The sequence below is a fragment of the Ictalurus punctatus genome, chromosome 25 (assembly GCF_001660625.3).
Source record: "Ictalurus punctatus breed USDA103 chromosome 25, Coco_2.0, whole genome shotgun sequence".
NCBI classification, from domain to species: domain Eukaryota; kingdom Metazoa; phylum Chordata; class Actinopteri; order Siluriformes; family Ictaluridae; genus Ictalurus; species Ictalurus punctatus.
Window position 1 is genome coordinate 16,795,644 of NC_030440.2, and position 23,584 is coordinate 16,819,227.

Below are 23,584 nucleotides of genomic sequence, written 5' to 3' on the forward strand. Positions count from 1 at the left end.
CATACGGCGTTATCGTTTAATCCTCTGTGTTCTCGTGAAGAATCCCAGAGGACTCATTAACACCTTCTTTCCTCATGGCCAGTAGAGTAGAGCTGACAGAGTTGTGAAATAAATCCAGCGTGATGTCGAAGCTGTGTACGAAACATCCTTGGTTAGTAACTTATTCATTAAAGAAGAATACGGCGTACGTTTTTACCCTCACCGTACCCACCATTAGGGTTGTCACGATACCATGAACATATCTTACGAGACTGGACCAGCTGAAGTATCACGATACCACACGATATTGTGTTTATTCGTAATTCAAATCTACAGTATGAAGCAAATTTACAGAAATACATCGATATAACTGAAAACAGACACAAAACGAGTTTTCCTCTGAAGAACCGTTGTACAACTGGCATGCAACTAATTCGGCGTGTCACCTATTTCATCTATTGTCCCCTAGAACATTGAAGTCATGCAAATGGAAATCGTCCTCGGAGTATTAAGGACGGACGCAGCGTTAGGAATAGATAACTGAATTTGGAGACGAACTCGGAAAAAACGAAATTGCCAACGTTAGCTCGTTAGCTCGCTGCGGCTAATTTTAGCGTTTACACACAGCGGTTAGCAGAATGTTAGCTCGCTTACTGGCAAACAGGAAATCTTTAAAGATTACGGTCGAGGATTTAGGTTAAATGGAGTGTCACTAACCTTTGTGTATTCTGCAAAAGCAGTGAGGTGGGACGTTTTAGCGGAAATAGTATTAACTGCCGCACATACGACGTTACTTACGGTACTAGCGTTTCAAAAATACAGCATCGCAGTATGTTAAAGCTTTAGTATCTATACTACCGTAGTACTGGTATACCGTGCATCCTTAGTCACCACACCAGCCTCTCTTTTTACATAATCTCGAACCAAATAAAGCAAAGAATCTCAGCTTGTCACATTATTTATTTATTTATTTATTTATAATACATAGGTTTTATTGCATTTTGGGCCGCAGTATTATTACGATAATGATTATGATGATTATTATTATTATTATTTGGGCTAATTTTGAATTGCATGTTTTGCTAGGTGTGCAACTTTGGCTTTCCGATAGAAACACAATTTGTGTGTGTGTGTGTTTGTGAAGTTGTCTCAGAGCATCTGATCCCAGACAGTGTGAGGATGTATGTGATATCCAGGCATCTGGAAAGAGAAATATAGTTTTTGTTGTTTTTTTTGGGGGGGGGGCTGATTTTAGTCCTTTTGAACACTAACAGTGAGATAGTGGCACACCAGTGAGAGAGAGAGAGAGGGAGAGAGGGATGTGTGTGGGGGGGGGGGGGGGGTAATGATGGAGGGAGACACATGGAGGTCATCTCATGTACTTCAGCTCTCTCTTTAAGCCCAATCACACCACTGCTGGCACAAAGCCACATGAACAGAGGAAAAAGAAAAAGCCATATTGGCTTGGCGAGCTGCCACAGTGGCAGTGTGTAATGTTATGCCAGAGATGGCAGCGACAGGACCGTTCTGTACTGACCAGCACTGACAGTCACCTTGAACGCTGTCTGAGGTTCCAGCTTTCTTCACATAACAGCGTGTAGATGAAGAAATGAAATATATCGAAATGAAACAAGATTATTTACATTCTAGCTGGATAATAATAACATTCAAACTCAATTCTCTGAAATGAATTAATGTGTGAGATTTCTGTGTGTATACATGCTTGTGTGTGTGTGTGTGCAGGCATGTAAGCCCATGTGTGTGTATGTGTGTTTTGTAAATGTAGCTGTTCCTCTTTTCATTCCACACAATGCTCTGCCCCAAAGCGTTCAAATCCGATTAGAAAGTCCATTCACCTGCCAATCAGAGTGTGTAATCGCCAGATCAAACCCAGTAGGCCGCTGCCCAAGCCCTACCGAGCGAGTGAACACGGCCGTGCCCTGATAATGATCCTCTTGTGCTGCTGTCAATCAGAGAAGCAAACAAACAGTGTCCAACGGCTTTTAAAGGGCAAGTGTGTATTATTATGTGGCAGTGTGTGTATGTGTGTGTGTGTGTGTGTGTGTGTGTGTGTGTGAAAGGGTGTTTGAGCTAGCTAACAGAAATCAAACTCTAAGCAGAATCAGTTATTATCTGTGTCTAAGATAAAATAGTCTTTCTTGTCAGAAAAGAGCAGGCCTCTAGAGTCAATTCATGAAATAATAGCTGAGTCAGTTCTTATGCTAAACATGTTCTATAGGTAGGCCATAGGTGAGACTGTAGCTGACTCGACTCGTCATACCAGGGCTGAGTCAATTCATCGGACTGTAGATGAGTTGTGTCTTGAGACCAGAGAAGTCAATTCCTCAGTCCATAACCGAGTCGATTCCTAAGATCATGGCGGAGTCGATTCGTGAGAACATAGCCGAGACAAATTTTCAGATCATAGCCGAGTCTATCCCTCTGGTAAAAGCTGAGTCGATTTGTCAGACCACAGCCGAGTCTATCCTCTGACAAAAGCTGAGTCGATTCGTCATGCCATAGCCGAGTCTATCCCTCTGGTAAAAGCTGAGTCGATTCGTCAGACCAGAGCCCAGTCTATTCCTCTGGTAAAAGCTGAGTCGATTCGTCAGACTACAGCCGAGTCTATCCCTCTGACAAAAGCTGAGTCGATTCGTCAGACCATAGCCCAGTCTATTCCTCTGGTAAAGGCTGAGTCGATTTGTCAGACCACAGCCGAGTCTATCCCTCTGGTAAAAGCTGAGTCGATTCGTCAGACCATAGCCCAGTCTATTTGCTAGATGCCAAGTTGATTCGTCAAACGATAGGCGAGTCAATATGATTCATTGGAAGATAGGTGAGTCGGTTCATCAGACAGTAGCCAAGTCAGATAGACTATTTGATTTGCCAAATAATTGAGTCTATTTGTACTATAGTAAATATGTACTATAGGTAGGTTATTGGGTAACCCTTTTGTCAGTTAGATGCGTCAGACAGTAGCCTGGCCGAATCACTAGACAATAGCTCAAGCAATCCCTTCTATGATAGGTGAGTCGATTCTTCAGACGAGTCAATTTATTAGACAAGAACCGATACGGCTAATTGGTTAATCAGACAGCAGCCAAGTGGATTTGTATCAGATGTTAGCCAAGTAGATTCGTCAGATAATAGCCGAGTTGAATCACCAGGCAATAGTTGAGTGGATTCATACTCTAGTAAACATGTTCTGTTGGTTGGCTGTTGGTTAAAATTTTTGCCTGAATTGATTCATCTGACAACAGCCAAGATCTGAGTCGATTCATCAAACGATAGCCGACTCGACTCATCAGACAAGCGCCGAGTCGGTCGATTCCCCAAATGACAGCAGAGTCGATTCTTCAGATAAAAGCCGAGTTGATTCACCAAATCCAAGTTCATTTGTCGGATGATAACAGAGTCGATTTGTCAGACAAAGAAAAGTTGATTCGTCAAATGATAGCCGAGTTGATTTATCGGACGATATCCAAGTCGATTCCTCGCATGATAGGCAAGTGGTATGTCATTCTTTTAATAAATGAAAATTTTAATAATTGGTACATTTCTGTGAAATAACGGGAACAAAACATTCCAAAAGGTGATGTTATCAGGAAAATAATCAACTTCACTAATGGTAGCTTCATCACAACACTCCATCCTTGAGCATTTTTCTGTAACACCATGACACGTTGTGTATTATTCCATAATTACGCAACGCTTATGAATGTCTTATGAAGGCCTAAAGTAGGTACGCTTCAAATGAAGCGTTATCAGATTTTTCTTTTTGTATGTATCTCCATTAAATCCAAGTCTAACCCATTGTCAGTGATAGTAATGTGACCGGTCCTCTCTGACTGACAGCAACTGATTAGATGGTCCATCAGATAATTCGTCTCCTTTAGCCTCCAGAAACATCAGTGGCGCTAACGTTCGCCTGCAGGTGAAAAAGGAGTTTGTATTTATCTTACAAAGGCAGCTAGACAAGTCGATGTTCCCCGCACATCAGACCGTACCCTGAAACAATCAAAAGAAACGTGAATACGTTGCCTCTGGCAGCTCGTGTGATGTGTTGAAGGTCAGAAGGGCATCTGTTGACCTTGCGCCAGGGATTTGGATCCCTGAAGACTGCTGGTGTTTGATGAGAGATGTGTAGGAGATCTGTTCTCTCTCGCTTTCTCCCCCTTGTCCTTAATGAGTACCTATACGCTGCCTAGAGCACACATGCTGTGGAGAAAGTAGAAGCGATACGGTGTCCATCAGCAGCCTCCCAGGCTGTTGCTTGAATCCATTCTTCACTTTATAATGCGAGCAGTATGTGGGATCAACAGCTCAGCCTGTCTGACCTACTTCTTCCCTCAACACCACTCGCTTTCATTCAGCCCTGAGAGTCCACAAACCTTCTTTTCGCATCTCTGATACGTCTCACAAATGGACTATACCCATCTGTACTGCTCCTGTTAGAAATGCTTGGGAACCATCGAAATCCCTCCAGAATTGACAGACAGCTTTAAAGGGGCTGCAGGAATATCTGAGAAGTACTGGACACTCTCTGCAGGTGACGACGATGTCTGATCTATCTCATGAAAAGCCCTTTCTCATGAAAAAAAAAAACAACCCCAAACAAACATCCAAGCCCACGTAAATAACACCAAACCATGTGCGTATCACCATAAGAACACAATGCCCACAGGGACGCACGGTGGTGGAGGCGTCCTGGTCGCTTCTCTTCGGCTCTTCAGGTTCTAGTCAACATAGAGGCAATCATGGGTCGCTCCAAATACCAATCTATTTAGCACAAATCCTGCAGGCCTCTGTTAGACAGATGAAGACGAAGGAAAATTTCTTCACCTTCCATCACGATAACGACCCAAAAGCACAATTCCACAAAGGAATCAACAAAGGACTGGCTTCAGAAGAAGAAGCTCAACGTTTTTTCGACTGGCCCAATCAGATCCCAGATCCAAATCCTGTCCAAACCCTGTGGAATGACTTGAAGAGGGCAGAGTAGATCCCGTCACGATTCGACGGATCTGGAACATTTTTTTGTAAGGAAGAGTGGAACATAATCAAATCAGGATGTGGTAAGTTTGGTAGACTCTTACCCAAAAAGACTGAGTGCTTTAACACAGTATACGTTAAAGGGGCGTGAACAATTATGCAAGCAGATTACTGTCAGGTTTTTCTTTTTCCCCACCACTAAAACATTTCCAGTCTGCTCCTACTACTTACTAACCGCTCATAATGTGTGCCATTGGGAATTCCTAAATATGTTAGAGACATGTTCCAGCTCTCTAATGCGCATTCTAATGGCATCTGTCTTCAAAAGGCGGCCAAACGTCTCGAAGCAGAAGAGGAAGAAACCCGAAATGATGTGGTAATCATTTCGATTTGTTCGCCAATAAAAAAAAAATAAATCATCTATGCAGACTTATTACAGCGGCTCTGTAATTAGCCATGCTAATTAGCCAGCATTAGGAAACGATTCGCGTTTGAAAAGGTCCACGTGTGTGTTTAGGGCTCTTCTCACGTCGGGAGACTTCCGCCGCCTTCCAGTACAGGAAGGAAGCGCGCATAACTGTGATTTGGTGAGACAAGGCAATGTCTTTTTGGCTTTATTGGCTGGTGAAATAGGGAAATTGGTGCGTGCATGAGAGAGAGAGAGAGAGAGAGAGTGTGTGTGTGTGTGTGTGTGTGTGTGAGAGAGAGAGAGATAGGGAGAGCGTCTATGTGTGTGGGTGTGTGCGTGTGTGAGAGAGAGAGTGTATATGTGTGTGTGTGTGTGTGAGAGAGAGAGAGAGAGATAAAGACAGCACCTGTTTGTTCCTGCAGGGGGTTCATTAGTGCAGATTTATGGAGTGGATCATTATGGGATGGAGATTGGTAGATGTTCATATTGAAAGCATGTCCTCAGGGACATCTCTAATGGAGAAACAAATAAGGAAAGACCTTTTATTAACCTATTTAATCCTAGCAATAAGATTTATGACTGGAATTTTGTTTGTATATCAGTTTGATTTGATATACATGAAATTAATTTACTTACAGTATGCACCTGAGACTGAAGATGCTTTCACTGATGCTTTACAAGAAGAAAAAGTAATAATAATAATAATAATAATAATAATAATAATAATACCGGATTTGATAGATCTAATCTATCCAATAATATCTTACTGATCTTTATACCACAACGCTGTTGAATTCTGTATTCTGATTGGCCAGAAGGTCAAATCACAGCTTCATATTAATGTGCCTGTTTAATACTTTGTCGTTTCTATAGTAACAGCACATTCAGCACATTCACAGGGGCGTGTACGGTAACATTTACAGTTAAGTCACTTAAAAAATCTTTAAAAATCTGAATGTGGCCCCATAGAAATCAGTGCGATCTTTCTAATCCGTTCTACTTGGAACCTTTTCCGAGATGTAAAGTCACTTATCTGGTCTGAAACGCACTCTCGGTGAGCTGTCTCCACCCATTGGACTTTTGACTCGACTCCGCCCATGTAGGAGGAGCGAGGTCAGGTCCGACTCCTCCCCGTGGACCTTTTGCGCGGTGTCAATTGATAAAAAGGGTTCTTCAAGGATAGCTTTAGTGTTCGTTGGGTAATTCATGGTTCTTAGCGTCCACACAAGGGTCCGGCTGTGTAGGACCATAAAACAGAAGGGGTTCTAAGTAGGTAAGAACCCTTAATTATCAAGTGAACCCTTAAAGAACCATACAGTGGGTCATTCTTTTCTTCTTAATATATAGAACCTAGATGTTTGCTAAACTGTCTTGATACTTGGTGCACTCCTAGAAAAGAAAAAATAAGGGTTCTGATGAGTTCTTTAAGAGGTTATTGGTCCACTTGAAACCAGAAATCAGAACGTGTTCCATGTAGAACACTGAAAACCTTTAATTATCCAGTGAACCACTGAAGAACCCAAGGATGTATGTTCTTCCTGGGTAAGTGTGTGGAACAAAGTCCAACTTATTGTTCAGTATTTTCATTTAGATCGACTATCTTGGTACTCGGTACCCACATAGGCGATAAGGGTCCTTTAAGGCGTCGTTGTATAACAATGAAGTGTTCTTAACCTCCTAAATGTTTTCTGATAGACAAACACTCTGTTGTACAGTTCTACATGGAACCTTTAAAGCTTACCACAGAGCAATATCTAAAATAGGTTCTAGATTTACCTTCTTTTTTTTTTTTAAATGTAGAGTTCTTTGGTTTTCAGCAGTGTTTATCACAAAGGGTTCTATTTACAACACCTTTTTTTTTTTTTTTTTAAATTTAAGAACCCTTAGTTATCCAATGAACCCTTAAGGAACCATTAAAGAACCCAAGAGCGTACACAAGTCCGCGATGCAGACGCCGTATTAATTGTTGTTCATTATTTTCTTCTTAATATCTAGAACCTGCTAAACTATCCTGCCACTCGGTACACTTGTAAGGGGTCATGAGATAATTAAGGGCTCTTAACCTCCTGAAAGGGTTCTGTCTGGAACGCATTGAGATAAGGGGTTAGGGGTTTCCTCTGAGGGACAACTGAAGAACCGTTAAAGGTTCTAAATGTTCTAATGTGCATAGAATAAGTAATGCATACAGATAAGGTAGTGATTCATATATTTTGTGCGTGAGAGTGTTGGTACGGTTTAGTACCCTTTTTTCCAGTTCGCTCCGAGTACTCATGGCCACGCCCCCTTTCTTTAGAGTCCTAGTAGGCTAATTTATAAAGAAGCAATGTATTATTAATGCAGCCATAAATGGCGTTCACACACGGAGACTCAATTAAAGGTAAAAGGTTTTCCTGCCAGCTCGTTTTCTCCTTCTCATGTGTGTGTGTGTGTGTGTGTACACGTATATAAATCCACGGCATTCGCGCTCGAGCTGCGAGAGAGGACTTTTGAGAGATAACCGACCGCAGATAACAGGTGACGGGTAGCGTTTTTGATATTAACGACTTTCATCATTTAAAAAGCCTTTTAGGAGGAGACAGGGGTGAAACAGGAAATCACAGTCACATGATTAATGGATCGATCGTTATCTCTCACACGCAATATTCCTTTCAGCTTTTCATTTTCGTCTGTGCAGGGCCCAGCGAGAGTGCACAGTGAGCCTGTAGTTATATGTTTGCATTGCGATTGTATCCTTATGGTGCTCTGGACTTACAGTGGGGGAAATAAGCATTGGACGCGTCAACATATTTCACATGACGTTTTCAGCAGACGTCAGTATTAACTCAAGAAATCTGGAAATATAAAGAATTCACAACATTAAAGTCCTTAATTAAGGTTATGTGTAGTAAAGTGGAATGACACGGGAAAAAAGTACTGAACATGTTAAGATAAAGCAGTTCTCCAAAGCAAGGTACTACTCTGTAGTGTAAAGCTCATGTAGTGTAGTGTAAAGAATGATTGGCATCCTTATCAAACTTTCAAAGACAAAAACCTTCTCATGAAAGCGTCATTTTTTTTTTTTTTTTTTAAATAGCAGGTATATTTTCATTTAAAAATGTGTCGAGTTTATTGACGCTCCTAAAATAAAATAAATGCAGACTAAACGCTATTGGTTCTTTGAATAGTTAGGAGTCCCTAGTATCGTAAACGGATAATTTGTTATACACTTATACACTCTCGGGAAGAAAAAAAAAAGATTCATGTTACGGGTTCTACATAGAACCAGAGCGACAATCCACCTAATGTTTAAAGCGCACCTATTATGGTTTTGAAACGTGCCTAATTTTGTTTTAAAGCTCTCATACGATAGATTTACACGCATCCGAGGTCAAAAAACATTTTAACGTGCTCATCATTTAAACTGCAGCGTTAGCTTTTTCCCCCGGTGTCACAAACGACTCGTTAAATGATCCGTTCTAAAGGATTCGTTCGAAACTCCTCCTTTCAGAGAGCATACCCTGCTCTGATCGGTCAGACGTCCCGGCCTGTCGTGATCGGTCTACCGCCGTCAGCGAGCAGCCGATGAAGACCAGAGGCGGGGTTTTTTGTTACAAACCTACGTAAGTTAGTACAGGAAGTAAAGTCTGGAATCACTAACGACTCGACTCAGCTGTTCAGAATCGATTCCTTCTTTTCGATAACTCCGTTTGTCGTGCGCTTTGATTTTTTTAAACTTTGCAGACGTTTTTACATTCACAAACAGCTACGGATATAACACACTACATGAAAGGTCACGTTTGAAAAAACAATAAGTGCACTTTTTCAAGATTGAACCTTTTCTTTGCACCTAAGAGTTTATAATTGTTTCCAATTCTCGGTACATTACAGGACGTGACTCGGAGCCAGATGTATTCAACTGTTTTCAGGCGTGAACTCAGTTTGTGCGCCGTTATGTAACAAATAGAAATAGTATCACTTGTACGGGTGCCAATAATTTTACATCACGTATTGCGTGCATTATTTATTTGATAGATTCTTGTGTGTATAATCTTACTGTATAATCTTACTCCAGTTATATCCAGAGAAGTTGTTTTTTTTTTTTTTACTTCCTAAGCGGTCATCAGTGGATTTCAAAAGCAGCTTGTGCCGGTTAATCGGAGATGTGTAGCGGTCAGGAGCAATTAGTCAGATTATCCTATCAGATTTGATCAGACCCACAGTGTATGTGAGAGAAAGATTTCAGCTGGTGCGCAGGCATTACAGCATGCAGCAGGATCAGACTCGCGTCTCACGTGACCACGAGAGTGACTCTCCTCCTCTGCAGACGCGTACCGGACGTGAGAATACACACCGCATTCATAACACAAACCCTACCCTTGCTTCAAAACGTGTCCTGTAGTGACGTCACGCATTTGTTCGAGATCTGATTGGTTAGGCGGAGAGGAAGAGGGATAAAAGGGAGAATGGGTTCTTTTTGCTCTTTCTGTGGCTATGCACAGAGAGTGGGAGGTGAAGAGAGAGAGAGAGAGAGAGAGAGAGAGAGAGAGAGAGAGACCGGTGTTTCACTCTCATGCACACATTCCCACAGAGCACCATAGCACTGTGTCCTCTGTGGAAAAAGTGGCTAGTTCTCACTGATACAGTGAATACTTGAAGGTCATTTTCAGAGCTAGCAGAAGAGCAGGAAGTGGAGGACAGGGACGAGGACCAGGTTCAGGTATCCACCCCTGTCCATGGGCCTGGGACCCCCAGGACACACACAAGCAGGATGGCACAAATGAATTCTGGCACATGTCTGAACTTAGTGCCAGGGTTATCGCAGCACTTGCGTGGTAAGAGTTCATGTTCTGGTGTGTGTATGAGCGTCAGTATATGTGGGGTGTGTTTATTTTTGCGCTGGGTAGTTAGAAGGTTAATGGGGTGACACAGAGTGTGTCTGAGACATGTGTGGGGACATCTGTAGGACATACTGCATATATGTGCACTGCCGTTAGAGGGAATTAAGCCTGATGAACGTGTGCGTATGTTTGTGTGTGTGTGTGTGCGCGCGCACATGTCTGTGCATTTGGACGTGTGTTTGTGTTGGGTTTGTAAACGAATATGAATACGTTATTCAGAATGAACAAATGATGTGTTCTGAACAGATCTGATTCATTAGTGTACAAATGGAGGGGATTTAAGACCGTGGTTCCCCTCCCCAGGAGCGGAGACCAACGAAGATCGCTCCAAGAGCGAGACGTGTAATAGTCCACGAGGTCACAGAGGAACCCGGGGGAACTTCTAAGCAACTAAAGGCCTCTCTCACGTCGGCTGACGTTAATGTTCATGAGTGCACCATCAGGAGAACACCGAACAACCATGGTGTGCATGGCAGGGCTGCAAGGAGAAAGTCACTGCTCTCCAAAAAGAACACTGCTGCGCGTCCGCAGTTTGTTAAAGATCACGTGGACGAGCCAGAAGTCTATCGGAAAAGTGTTTCATGGATGGATGGATGAGAGTAAAATAGAACTTTTTGGGGTTTAAATGAGAAGCGTTATGTTTGGAGAAAGGAAAACACTGCATTCCAGCATAAGATCCTCATCCCATCTGTGAAACATGGTGGTGGTAGGATCGTGGTTCGGACCCGTTTCGCTGCATCTGGACCAGGACGACTCGCCATTATTGACGGAACAATGGATTCTGAATTATTCCAGAAAACTCTACAGGAAAATATCAGGATATCTGATATAGAGAAAATGAGTCATGCAGCAAGACAGCGACTCTAATCACACGAGTCGTTCTACTAAAGAACGCTTAAAGAAGAATAAAGTGAATGTTCTGGAACGTCCGAGTCAAAGTCCTGACCTCAATCCAATAGAGATGTTGTGGAAGAACCTGAAGCAGGCAGTTCATGTGAGGAAACCCACCAACATCCCAGAGCCGAAGCTGTTCTGTACTGAGGAACGGGATAAACTCCGCCGAGCCGACGTGCGGGACCGATCGACACTTACCCCAAACGTTTATCTGCACTTATTACTGCACAAGGAGCTCACACCAGAGACTGAAAGCAAGGGTTCATTTACTTTTACCCCTCACAGATATGTAATATTGTATCATTTCCCTCAATAAATAAATGAACAAGTATAATATTTTTGTCTCATTTGTTTAATTGAGTTCTGTGTATCTACTTTTAGGACTTGTGTAAAAATCTGATGATCATCTTATGTGGAGTGGGAGTGTACGGCTGCCAACGGAACCGGTTCCCGTGTATTTACCGATCATGTGACTGCTGAGTAAAGCAGCAGGATGAATTGTGAAGTGTATAGGGTGACGGTATCGGCGCAGATGCTTCCAAACTCATTGGACGGCGCTTCACAGTGCAGACGGTCCAACGACCCGAAGCATACTTCAAAAGCAAGCCAAGACTTTTTTTTTTTTTTTTTTTTTTAAAGCAAAGAAGTTGAAATGTTCAGCAGTGGCAAAGTGAATCACCAGAGCGAAATCCTGTAGAGCTGCGTTTCACTTACAGAAGGCAAAACACCTCAAGAACAAACAGGAAGTGAAGACAGCTGCAGTAAAGACCTGGCAGTGCATCACCAGAGAAGAACCCCAGCGTCTGACGATGTCTGTGGGCTCCAGATTTCAGACAGTCATTGACTGCAAATGATCAAAGTAATCAAAAATGACATTAAATAAAAAAGGATTTACGATTATTGGTTTGTCCAATTACTTTTGGTTCCTTAAAAAGGAGGGAACACGTATATAAAGAGTCCTGTGATTCCTACACCGTGAACCTCTGCCCTTTAAATAACAGTCACGTGGTCAACGTCCAAATATTTATGGACCGGACTGTATATAATTCGAACATAATTCAACAAATTTCATTTCCAGATCCTTTTTTTTTTTTTTTTTTTTTTTTTAACTTCCAGCTTCCAAGCCCCCCAGAAACCCCCCCCACACACTTTAGGACACGCCCACTTTGGGTTTAAACCCGAGTACAGATGCGGATATCCGGCGCTCGAAACAGATACAGATAACGTCATCATGATCGTAAATATATCAATAATCCGCTCTTTAAGATGAAAACCACGTGCGGTTTGAGCGCGTCCTAACGCGGCGGCGTGAGCGATTCGGATATAACGTGCCGCAAAGTGCACGTGCGACGGGCGCGTTTAAGATCGCAGTCGGGGCTTCCTGCTCAAAGTCACACTGACCTCAAAACGAGAGAATCCCTCCACACACTCAAACTCTCTCTCACACACACACACTCTCTCTCTCTCGCACACACACACACACACAAATCATAACGCCGTTCCACCATTATTCTTTTCTCTCTCATCAATATTTCATCGCCGTGCTCTGACTTGATCAAGCTATTAATTCACAAATTTCAGAATCTTTAACAAATCATGCGGACGCGCATAATACATGAGCCGCCTTCTCTTCCTCACACACACCCACCCACCCACCCACACCCACACACACACAGACGCATTATACGCGTGACACAGTGACCGACTTCCACTGTGTAATCTATCAGACAGTGCGTCATTTCATTAAGGACTCGACCGTGGTGTCGTCTGTCTCGCCTGCAGTATTTAATATTATTTGCCCGTATTACGAGACGCTCCTAATGTTCGAGCTCCTAAAATAGTTTGTCCCCTCCCCCCCCCCGTGTGAATAACTATCATCGTGGCAGATATGAAAAACAGTACCGTTTGTATGTATGGAATGTGACCCGGATAACGAATCTGGTTTTTCGTTTAGATTTTATATCATTTATAGGATTTTTTTTTTAACGCTATACGGTCAGGACATCCTGGAGACGAGAGTAATACATTTTTTTGCGTGGATGAACCGTGACAGTTGAGGTAAACACCCACTTCAGGAGAAAATGATAATGATTGACACAGCATGTCAGGAAGTTGTGGTCAGAGTACAGGGTCAGACGTGATACAGCGCCCCCTGGAGCAGAGAGGGTTAAGGGCCTTGCTCAAGGGCCCAACAGTTTCACAGTACTGGGGCTCGAACCCCCGACCTTCCGATCAGTAACCCAGAGCCTTAACCGCTAATCCAGCGCTGCTTGGAAAGACTGTGATTGCGCACTGAGGCTCGGCATGCTTCATATTTTATTATTCCGTGTTTACCGTGAAACTTATAAGAAATGTACAGTATGTAGTTAGTAGGACGAGGTCCTGGTTGTCTAAGTAAGGAATAAATCCCTTCACAAACTTTCATCAGTATGAATTTATTATCTTTTAGAAAGAGCTGACACTGGAGACTCCTTACACGACGGTTAAATAAGCGCATCGTATAAACAAACCCATATCTGCGTTTTTCCAGGTTAAAGAAAAACAGAAAGACTCTCGAATTCGAATTAGCGTAACGCCGCGACCCGAGGTACTGAACCGGAACGACTCTCAGGGAGCCGCGCCGTTCCAGAAGATGCGTCCGCACCTTCAGATCTGAGATTTCTGCAGAAAAGCAAACGTCTCGGCGATCCGTTGGACGGGTTAAATCTGTGTGTGAACAGACTGAACGGGGCAGAATATCTTATGCGAGTATCTTCATGCGCATACAGGCAATAAATACAAAAAAACAGATAGACAGAAATATAGTATTATAATGAGACGTATTAAATATTAAACTACTATTACACTGTTTTGTAAAAACAAAAGCTCTGTGTACACAGCATTACGTTGCCTGGGAAACGCCGCTGTCGATCATTGGGATCTGACACACCCACTCGAGCGGAAAGGAGAAAAATTGTACTTAGGGATATACACTATATATATATATATATATATATGCTTTAACCTAGCGTGGATTTTATTTACAGTAAAAGTGGCTTTAAGTTCTGTATCGAATATATTTTGGTGTGTATCTGTGTGTAACTGATGTTTTTGTTCTGTATTGCGTTTGATTTTAGACGAACAGGAGGCTGTACAGAAGCGGACTTTTACCAAATGGATCAACTCCCATCTGGCAAAGGTGAGGCTTTGTGTGTGCCGTCACGTGTGGCTGCACACACACACACACACACACACACAACAAATATAATGTTTACAAAGGTGACCGGTTTCTATGTGCTAGCAGGGCTGAGCCAACTAGCATTCAGAGATAAAAAACATCAATATGGCACTTCATTTGTTGTTGTTGTTGTTGTTTGGTATCAGATTATTTACCGTCAGCATCAATGCACTGTCACTTTCAACCTGAAAAGCAACCCGAGTGGTGTGATGAAGCGTGAAGCAAGGCTAAGGCTGATTTCATTCTCACGATCAGTGACCGCTGGAGTGTCAGGTGATCACACAGACTGACACGCCTACTAGATCTTGATCCGATCTCCATTTGCGCTGATATTTTCCACACGCACTTCCCCAGCACTGACTGAGAAGGTGTAACGGACGTGAACGAGGTGGATTATCGACTCTGGCGTCCTCTTTTCACTCAGAAAGCATCTGGATGAGTACCGAAGCACGGGCAGATTCATTCCACACACAAAAGGACAGAAGTGTACGTTTAGTGTATTTTTTTTTTAGGGTTCGAATGAAAGAGCTGCCGCTTGGAGAGGAAAGATTTTTCTCATACTTGTGAAGTTTAAGTCGTATTAGTGTGGCATGAGACCGGTGGTACCGGCTCCTGTACGTCTACGGCTTGCGTTACAGAGCTTGCGTAATGACTGGATTTAGCTGTAAACCTTTAACTCAGCCGTCACTGCATCATAAATCTATACTGTAAATCCAGCACAATGCTCCTTTTACAGCGCCTAGTGCCCTGACGATACATCCACCCTCGTAAACACTCTCCGTTTCTCTGATTAATCCCGTCTTCACCTGCTCACTGACTTTCGGTGGACGTTACGGTTGTTCTGTATTCTTTTCGGGGTTTTTTTTTTCTTTTTTTAATTTAAATACTGGATTTATTCGGAAGATTAGGATAATCCAACCCGGACTGATACTTTTCCCAGAACTTGGTTTTGATCATTTTTATGATGCTGTTTTGTTTAAGAATGTCATCCAACAAACTCTGCGTTCTGGTATCAGGAGCACGTGCTTCACGTCTTTACCGAGATCGCGTGAAACTTTTATGACACATTCCATTCTGCGAATTATACAACTTCTGATGATGGTTAATTCAGCGGATGAACACAAATCACCACTGTTGTAATTTTATCTGTAAATATTTTTTGAAAAACTATATCGGGTCCGTCCGTCCGTCCCCTCGTACTTTTGGTAAATGGCCTGCACTTATATAGCGCTTTTTTAACCTTAGCGGTTCTACATTCGCCCATTCACACACACACACACACACACACAAACCAGTGGTAGCAGAGCTGCCATGCAAGGCGCTAGCTTACCATCGGGAGCGACTCGGGGTTCAGTGTCTCGCCCAAGGACACTTCGGCACGTGGAGTCACGTGGGCCGGGAATCGAACCGCCGACCCTACGATTAGTGTACGACCCGCTCTACCACCTGATCCACAGCCGCCCCTATAGACTTTTGTGTATATCCATGACGTGTAATAGAAATTAAGTCCATTTCAGTCATAGGGACCGTAGATATCAGAGACAGGGATGACTGTAATAAGAATTGATGCTTCAAACCAAATAAATTCAAGAAGCACTTGATTTCCGCTATAGGCTGCTTTCTAGTGACGTTTTAGATCGACCGCGTAATTTTACCGTCAACATACAGTCATCCAGCGTATCCAGTCTAGCAGCTTGTTTGTTTGTTTTTAACCCAAATGTGCAAAAGAGCCCAAAAAATCAGCCTGAGACGGAAAACTGAGAATTTTTTGTAAAACTATTTTTACTTTTGCATAGAAGACAAGGTCACCGTGGTGTGCACGCATTTCTAATGTGCAAACATCATCCGCTCTACTTGAATTCCCATTTCCCTGTCAGATTTCGCAAACTATCTTACAGTAGAGCATGCAGTGCTTCCGCGTCATCGATAGCGATGTTTTAATCCTAGTTGCGTAGAGTTGAATTTATGGGGAAAAATCGGATTGTCGCGTAAGACGTTCGCGAATAAAGCACCGTTTCCATCCCATGGGTTCTTTTCGATTTTGGAAAACTTTGCAGACTTTTTACCTTCGCAAAACAGCTACGTATAGAACACACTACATGAAAGGGAATACCTGAAAAAGGTGTGCACTTGAAAAAAATGACTGTGAAATAAATGTATAGAGTTGCGTAGGAGGGTTTTTATTGGTCGTTTTTGAAACACTGCAAAATCCGGAAAAGTACAACGGGGGTGAATACTTATGCACGCGGCGCGTCTGTGCGCTTTTCAATGAACGGCGTTTATAGCGGACGTAATCGTTTATTTCATTTACGCTAATAACTGACTAGCGTGTTCAGATAGATTCGATTTCGCCATTTCGCCGCCGATCCGATCTCAGGTGTCTCTGTAATTGAGCAATTAGCGCCGGACACTAAAGACTCACGTGTGCGTGCGTGTGTGTAATTACGGCATTTTGCTGTGTTAATCCCTTCCACTTAACCCTTCCGTGTGCGTCAGAGAGGAGTGTGTCAAGAGTGACTGCTCCAGCCATCCGCACTGCAATTATCCCGCACCCTGAACCCACTCAGCCTCCCAGCCGTTCCGGTGCGATTACTGCGGTGACACGGAGCGGAAAATTCATTTGAAATGTCGATCTGTAGGCAGTTGTGCCTAGACATGATATTTCATATGTCACCGCCCATCAGTGCGGCTCCGGCACAGAGTTACGGACCGGCGAAGATTTGAACTCGTTAATGTTTAATAACCGCACGTCGGCTTGTTGCTGGTCGTTTGTTAGCTGAACGTTTGGGACAGACTGCTGCTGTCAGTCCGTTGTGCTCTACTCACAGGTTTAAACCCTAATCTGTACTGATCACCTGCTTCCTGCTGATCCCGCATGAAAGTGCTTAAAGTGATTAAATATGTCTATGTAAGAACGACCTGAGAGAAAGAAGAGTCCTCAGTCGTCACTATTTCTCGACTGTCGTAATTAATTAATTAATTAATTTGATGTTTCCCAAGTTATTCTTTTTTGCCGAGTCTCGGAGAGACCGTGAAAAGATTTGTTTAGTAGTAGCTGTGCACCGATTCACGTCCGGCCTTTTTAAAAATAAATAAACCGATAAAACGGGTGTAACGCGACGCTGCCGCCACCGCGCTTCATCGTGCGGCTCCTTTGATGTTGCCTCGCCCCTCCTGAGACGCCTCGACATTTTGGCAGTTTTGGAAGGACGTCCTGTTCTTGGTCATGTCACTGTGGTGCCCCATTTTCTCCACTTGTTCTTGATGGCCTTCGTTGTGTTCCATGGTACATCAAAGGAATCGGTTCTTTCGGACGCTTCTCCTGAGCCTTCGACGACGAGATCCCGTACGTTCTTTGTAAGGTTTTTGTGGGTCGTGGCTTCAGCCGTCAGACGAAACCAAGATGATGTCGGGGACGAGGGAAGCTGAGATTCAGCTAGAGATATCGAATATTAGTTTCCATGCACAAGATTTGTTTTAGTGTTGATAAAAGTAACACAGCTCGTGCTTTTCTTTTGCGATACACTCAGCAACCAACCCCGTTCGAAAACTGGGTAAATCTGAGATGCTTTTCTGCTCAACACGGGTGGAAAGAGTGGTTATTCGCGTTACCAGTCTCTCCTTCTCTTTACCTCCCTCTCCCTTTTTCCTTCTGTGGAGCCAACACATGATTTTATGGAGACGCCAGTGATGCTGACCCTTTCTGCTCTCCGGACCTGCCTGATCCATCCTGATGCCCTACCTCTGGATGGAGCTCTCATCAACTGGAGACTACAGCCTGGAGATCGCTGAGGACGGTACCGCTTGAAGTGCCATGGAAACGGTTTTGGACCTCAATTCCACATGCGCATATCACAGTGGTTGCTGGGACTACGGTTCCTGCGATGGCCTTGGGGCTTCAATCACCACATGCAGTTCTGCACTCGGGTCTCCTTTAGTGAACAGTGGACTAGTTCAACAAACAGACTTCATATTAAACCATAACGAACTTTCTTTTACTCTCACACTATCCGTCGTTACCCAGATGAGGACGGGTTCCCTTCTGAGTCCGGTTCCTCTCAAGGTTTCTTCCTCGTATCATCTCGGGGAGTTTTTCCTCACCACCGTCTCCACCGTCTCGCTCAATAGAGATAAATTCACACGCTTAAAATCTCCATCCTGTGTTTATATGTTTCTGTAAAGCTGCCTGTCTGGCTCCCAAAGCTCCAGACCGGTATCTGATTAGAAATTTGAACGAATGAGCAGATGGACAGTTCCTAACAAATTATTCAGTGAGCGTACATTACAGTCTATGGTCGGTAGTCGTATGATTTGTCAGTGAGTGGCCTGGGCGGGTGTAAGACTCCTGGCCTGAATTTTTTATTTTATATTGTTCAGACTCCTGGCTATGAAAGAAATGAAACATTTAGCTCCCTGTTTAAACACGGCCTCACAATCCTTTAATCATGAACACAGATCTGGGATCAGAGAGTAAATCTGGCTGCTCTGAAGGATTTACTAACCTTCCCACCCACAAAGTCGGAGATTGTCCTGAATAAAATAATTCAATCAGTTGTGCAGGATCTATTTCTGCTCCCACTTTGCTGGTTTTGCCTCCTTTATGAGAACTCCCGCTGCATTCCCTCTCCCATAATTCAACACTCTCTATTCAATTCTCTCTTACCCCCCCCCCCCCCCCCCCAACCCCCGCCCTCCCCGCCTCAGCCTGTGCTCTTAACCTCATCTTCTCGAAAAGTGATGTTGCCGTGGTGACGGCGTTTTCACCGGCAAGAGTGCGCGTGCCTGTGCTCCAGAGCGCCTGGTTAAATATAGGAATGTGTCACATAAAGATGAAGGCATTTGACAGCAGGAAACAATTATCATTGTTAATGATCGTAAACGATGACATCTCATTTCGCTTATACTTCTCGAAAGATAATCTAGTATAGAGACGTCATAGACGGAATAGCCGTTACGTTTTAGAGTGAAACTGGCAACCTTATTTTAATAGGATGTAAGAGAAGAAAGTTTGTGTCCATCCAACGTTTTATAAGCTTTAATTTTATGTAGATTATTAGAATAGACGTGCACAGAAGTGAAAACTAATGTGTCAATGGCCCGGATATAAAGGGACACCTTATTGCACTTTAAACCTACACTATGTGTCTAGTATATAACCTGTAACCTAGTATACGGTGTACACGAGTCGGGACGGTGGTAAGATCCCGGTCTCACTACACATTAGGACACCGATGACTCGGTTTCCGGCGACATGACGACGTACTCGCGATGTAAAACGTCACCGCTGGCGTTTATCAACCGATATCTTTCTGAGTATTATACGTCGTATAAATTTGTTCGTTTAATCACAGGCGTTCCTGTCACGCTACTCCAAGCAGGATCGTAGGCTCGCTGGAGGATTTTTAACTCAAACAAACCGTATATAGAACATAAAATGAAGTAAAAAATCGTCAACGTACTGTAAGTAATCATGCGAGAGCTACAACCACGATAACGAGCTACTTATGTTCGTAGACGGAGTTAGCTGAGAGTTCGTCCGCCATTTTGTTTCGTTTCCGAGCCGAGAGGCTTCGGACAACGTGACGTCATTTCCATTAAGGGAACGTAGCGAGCGTCGACTCTTCCGGGTTTTTGCGGTGCATTGTGGGATTTTTTTAGCGAGCGAATGTTCCAGCGCACTGAGACAGCCCGTAAAATGGCCGACTCCCTGATCAGTGCCCTGACTACTGAACTCGGGAGCTGACTGAGACGCGCCCCAAGCCTTTGAAGATGAAAGGCGGTCATTTTCCTCTGTTATCTTATTCGTGTACAGGTTTCAGGAGAAGGAGGATTCCCTTCCTGTCAGCTTCAAATTTTTGATCACGGCCTTCAATTTTATGCGTCTGTGATCATTGCAAATTGGTGTCATTGGCATATGTGAGAAAGTCGGCATGTGCAAAAGATTAGATATGAACATACACCGATAGGTGGCCTGAAACAGAACCCTGTGGGACACCTTATTGCACTTAATAAGCCTTTGAACATTAAAGAGTGAAGACGGCCATTTTGCGTCATTTTACTGCATTTGTATTTAGGAGCTTATATAAACATAGAACAAAACGGTGCAGTTAATCAGCCTTTAAAGCGTAAAAGCGGCCATGTCTTCTGACATTTTACTGTATTTGTACTGTAATTATTATTTTTATTTATTTATTTATAACATGTGCAATATATCGGCATCACATGATGCGGACGCATGGTGAACTTGGATCGCGGCTATTAACCCTTTATGTTATAACAATGAGTCGCTAGTATTAAGACAAAGAAGTGGCGCGGACGTGGCAGAACGAAAGACGGAGAAGAAAATGAAGGTCATTAGAAAAACAGAGGGAGAGAATGAGGTGACGTTCTGCCTTAGTTACCTCTCAGAGGTCTACCACCCTTCCTCCCCACACCATCCCCCCCCCCCCCCCCCGCCTTCCCTTCCCACCTCGCATGATGCAAATCATCTTCTCTCATGAATCTCCAGCTCTCTAACTCATTGCCTCGAGGCGCAAGATTAATCGTTACCATTATTAAGATAACACAGAATGAGAATTCCTCAAATTGTCCCTTTTCGCTCGTTTCTCTCCGCAGGTGTAACAAAAGAGGATTACCGAATGAGATTCAGGGTTCATATTAATATTTGGTCAATTACTCGAGTCGTATTAGTTTGATCTTTGCTGTGGACGGGGAAATGAGGAGGACGTTAGCGTGAAAATTAGCATTAAGCTGTCACGCCGATCAGTATGCACAACGGTAGTGTGTGTGTGTGTGTGTGTGTGTGTGTGTGATTTCACAGGGTGGTGTGTTTATTTCAGAAGTTTTTTTTTGTATTTAAATCAGGCCCTAAGTATCTAAAACTAAATATCATTAAACAGGAAACACGTCGTTAACACTTTAGTAATAAGTGGTAATAAGTGGATAATGACATAATAATAACTCCAGACTACTCCAACAACAATGATCGATCGTATAATAATATAAGACGTTAGCAATAACGGTACCGTTACACTCGTCCATAAACGTCTCTAGTAGCTAAATGACGTCGGTAGTCAGTACTGAGAAAGTCTTCAGGACAGAAGAAGCGGGAAAAATAAAACAAAACAATAGAAACCACTGCAGAAAGTCTAATGGTTTCAACTACAAATACCACTACAAACCATCAACTAACCATTAAAACCTTACCGTTATTGGTATCACCTTAATGGTATCCACTAGACATAACATGCTACCAATAATAGGCAACAAATTACCAGTAGAGACCCGCAGGGACCATTAGAGTTTCCATTAAACCCAGTAAAATGTCCATTGTAACCACTCAAACCATTACAAATTCTACATGGGTTAGGGGTTTCTTTGTTTAGTTTTTTTCATCAGGTCTGATAAGCCGGGGTCTTTTTTGTTGTTAGACTAATAAAGAAAATTGTTTCGCTGACATTCCCCAGCTGTAATTGTAACTAGAAATTTATTTAAAAAAAAAAAAAAAAAAAAGATGATGTCATAATTTAATAAATAAATTAATCAGGGCTTTGTATAAGCGCAACGTAATCAACAATTGTATCACGAAGCTTCGCGTTACTGTGTTAAAAATAACAACTTATTATTTTTATTATTATTATTATTATTATTATTATTATTCTAACAACTAATAAATCTGCATATTATTTATGTATAATTATAATATGGGGATCACTAATAACTAGAAAATGAACTTTGTATGATAACGTTGATATTACTAGGCTATTACGTTCTAACTCCTGGCCTTGAAACTAAAGTGGCGGCGAAATGTTGTTTTTGTTTTGGTTTTTTTTTTAAGTATCGTGACGTCTTATTAAAACTTCTTATCGTCAGACTTCAGCAGAGGACGTGAGTGCGGGCACAGACCGAGTTTAATAAGATAGCGAACAGAACAAAAGACGTGATCCAAAATCCTGGTCAGTAGACAGGGAAAGGTCAGGCCATGAGCAAACAACATAAACTCGGGCGAGCAAGGTCAAAAAGTAAAGTAAGTGGCAGGAGAGGTCAAATCCCAAATATCATACGACCACAACGGCTTGGTGTGGACTGGCCGTCTGGTCGTCTGGTCGTCTGGATGTTGTGCTGTAGTTGTCAACAGCCAACGTTGTTTTCAGGAAGGCGTAGATATAGCGAGGTCCTGACTCTCTGTGGTCATTAAAATCCCAGGACACTACTTGTAAAAGAGTAGGGGCATAACCCCGTGGTCCTGGTGAAATTCCACCGTTTGACCTTCTCTATCATGGCCTCCTGATATAATCTCCATCTCTGAATTGGCTACATCACTCTGTCCGCTCCAGTAATAGCTGGTGCGTGGTGGGCGTCGCTGTCGCGTCATCCAGGTGGATGCTACGCACTAGTAGTGGTTGAAGAGACAGCCCCCCCCCCCTCCCCCGCCATACTATGTAAAGCACTTTGAGTGTCTAGAAAAGCGCTATGTAAATCTAACTGTACAATTTGTACGCTGATTCCTGATTCCAGCGTTGTCGTGACACTCATGTCTACAATTGTAGCTTACTTTAAAAGGAAAAAAAGAAAAAAAACTAGCAAAAAAACTAATTAGCTGTCTGTAATTATCGGCTTTTGCGTTTTTGTTGTTGTTGTCGTTGTTGTTGTTTTTACTCCAGGGAGAAAGCGATTCCAGGATTTTTCGAATCGATGCTACGGCTTCGATCGGCGTTGCGCTTGGAGATTACGAGAGAATCTTTACGTCTTAAAAACCTCAAGAACGCGATAGGATCTGTTCCTGGAGCCTCGACGTGTCTTTAAACACGCGGGAAACGGCGCGCGAGCGTGAGCGAAGTCGAGATGCGGGGACGCGGGACGGAAAACGCCGTCTGCCTAAGAGCGTCGACGTGATTAGGAACGAGAGGAAATGTTAGAGGAGGAGATGACGGGCAGAATCGAGGGTGTGTGTACGCAAGCGTGTGTGTGTGCGTGTGTGTGTGTGTGTGTGACAGATAGGAAGGAAACCCTCCATTTCAAATTTGACAAATCCTCTTAAACAGGGTTAGGGCTTAATTACTGGATGTGCGGTGTTGTGAACTCATTTCTCACGCCGCTGACAGATAGCAGAGTCTGACTAGCTCAAGGCGGCGACGCCAGAAACATAACGAGGGTTTTCTTGTTTTCTTTTTTTCTTCATTTCCAGAGATACCCAGCTGGAACAGCCTAGTTAAG

At 43.1% G+C, this 23,584-nt stretch overlaps 1 protein-coding gene across 1 annotated transcript in view; it reads left to right on the forward strand.

The window, feature by feature from the left end:
* The window catches only part of syne1a (spectrin repeat containing, nuclear envelope 1a), a 210,663-nt gene that overhangs the window by 10,395 nt on the left and 176,684 nt on the right, over positions 1–23,584 (forward strand). Inside the window, exon 4 of the mRNA XM_053675608.1 lies at positions 14,268–14,329. Coding sequence (XP_053531583.1) covers positions 14,268–14,329 — 62 coding nt within the window. The remainder of the gene's footprint in view (positions 1–14,267; positions 14,330–23,584) is intronic.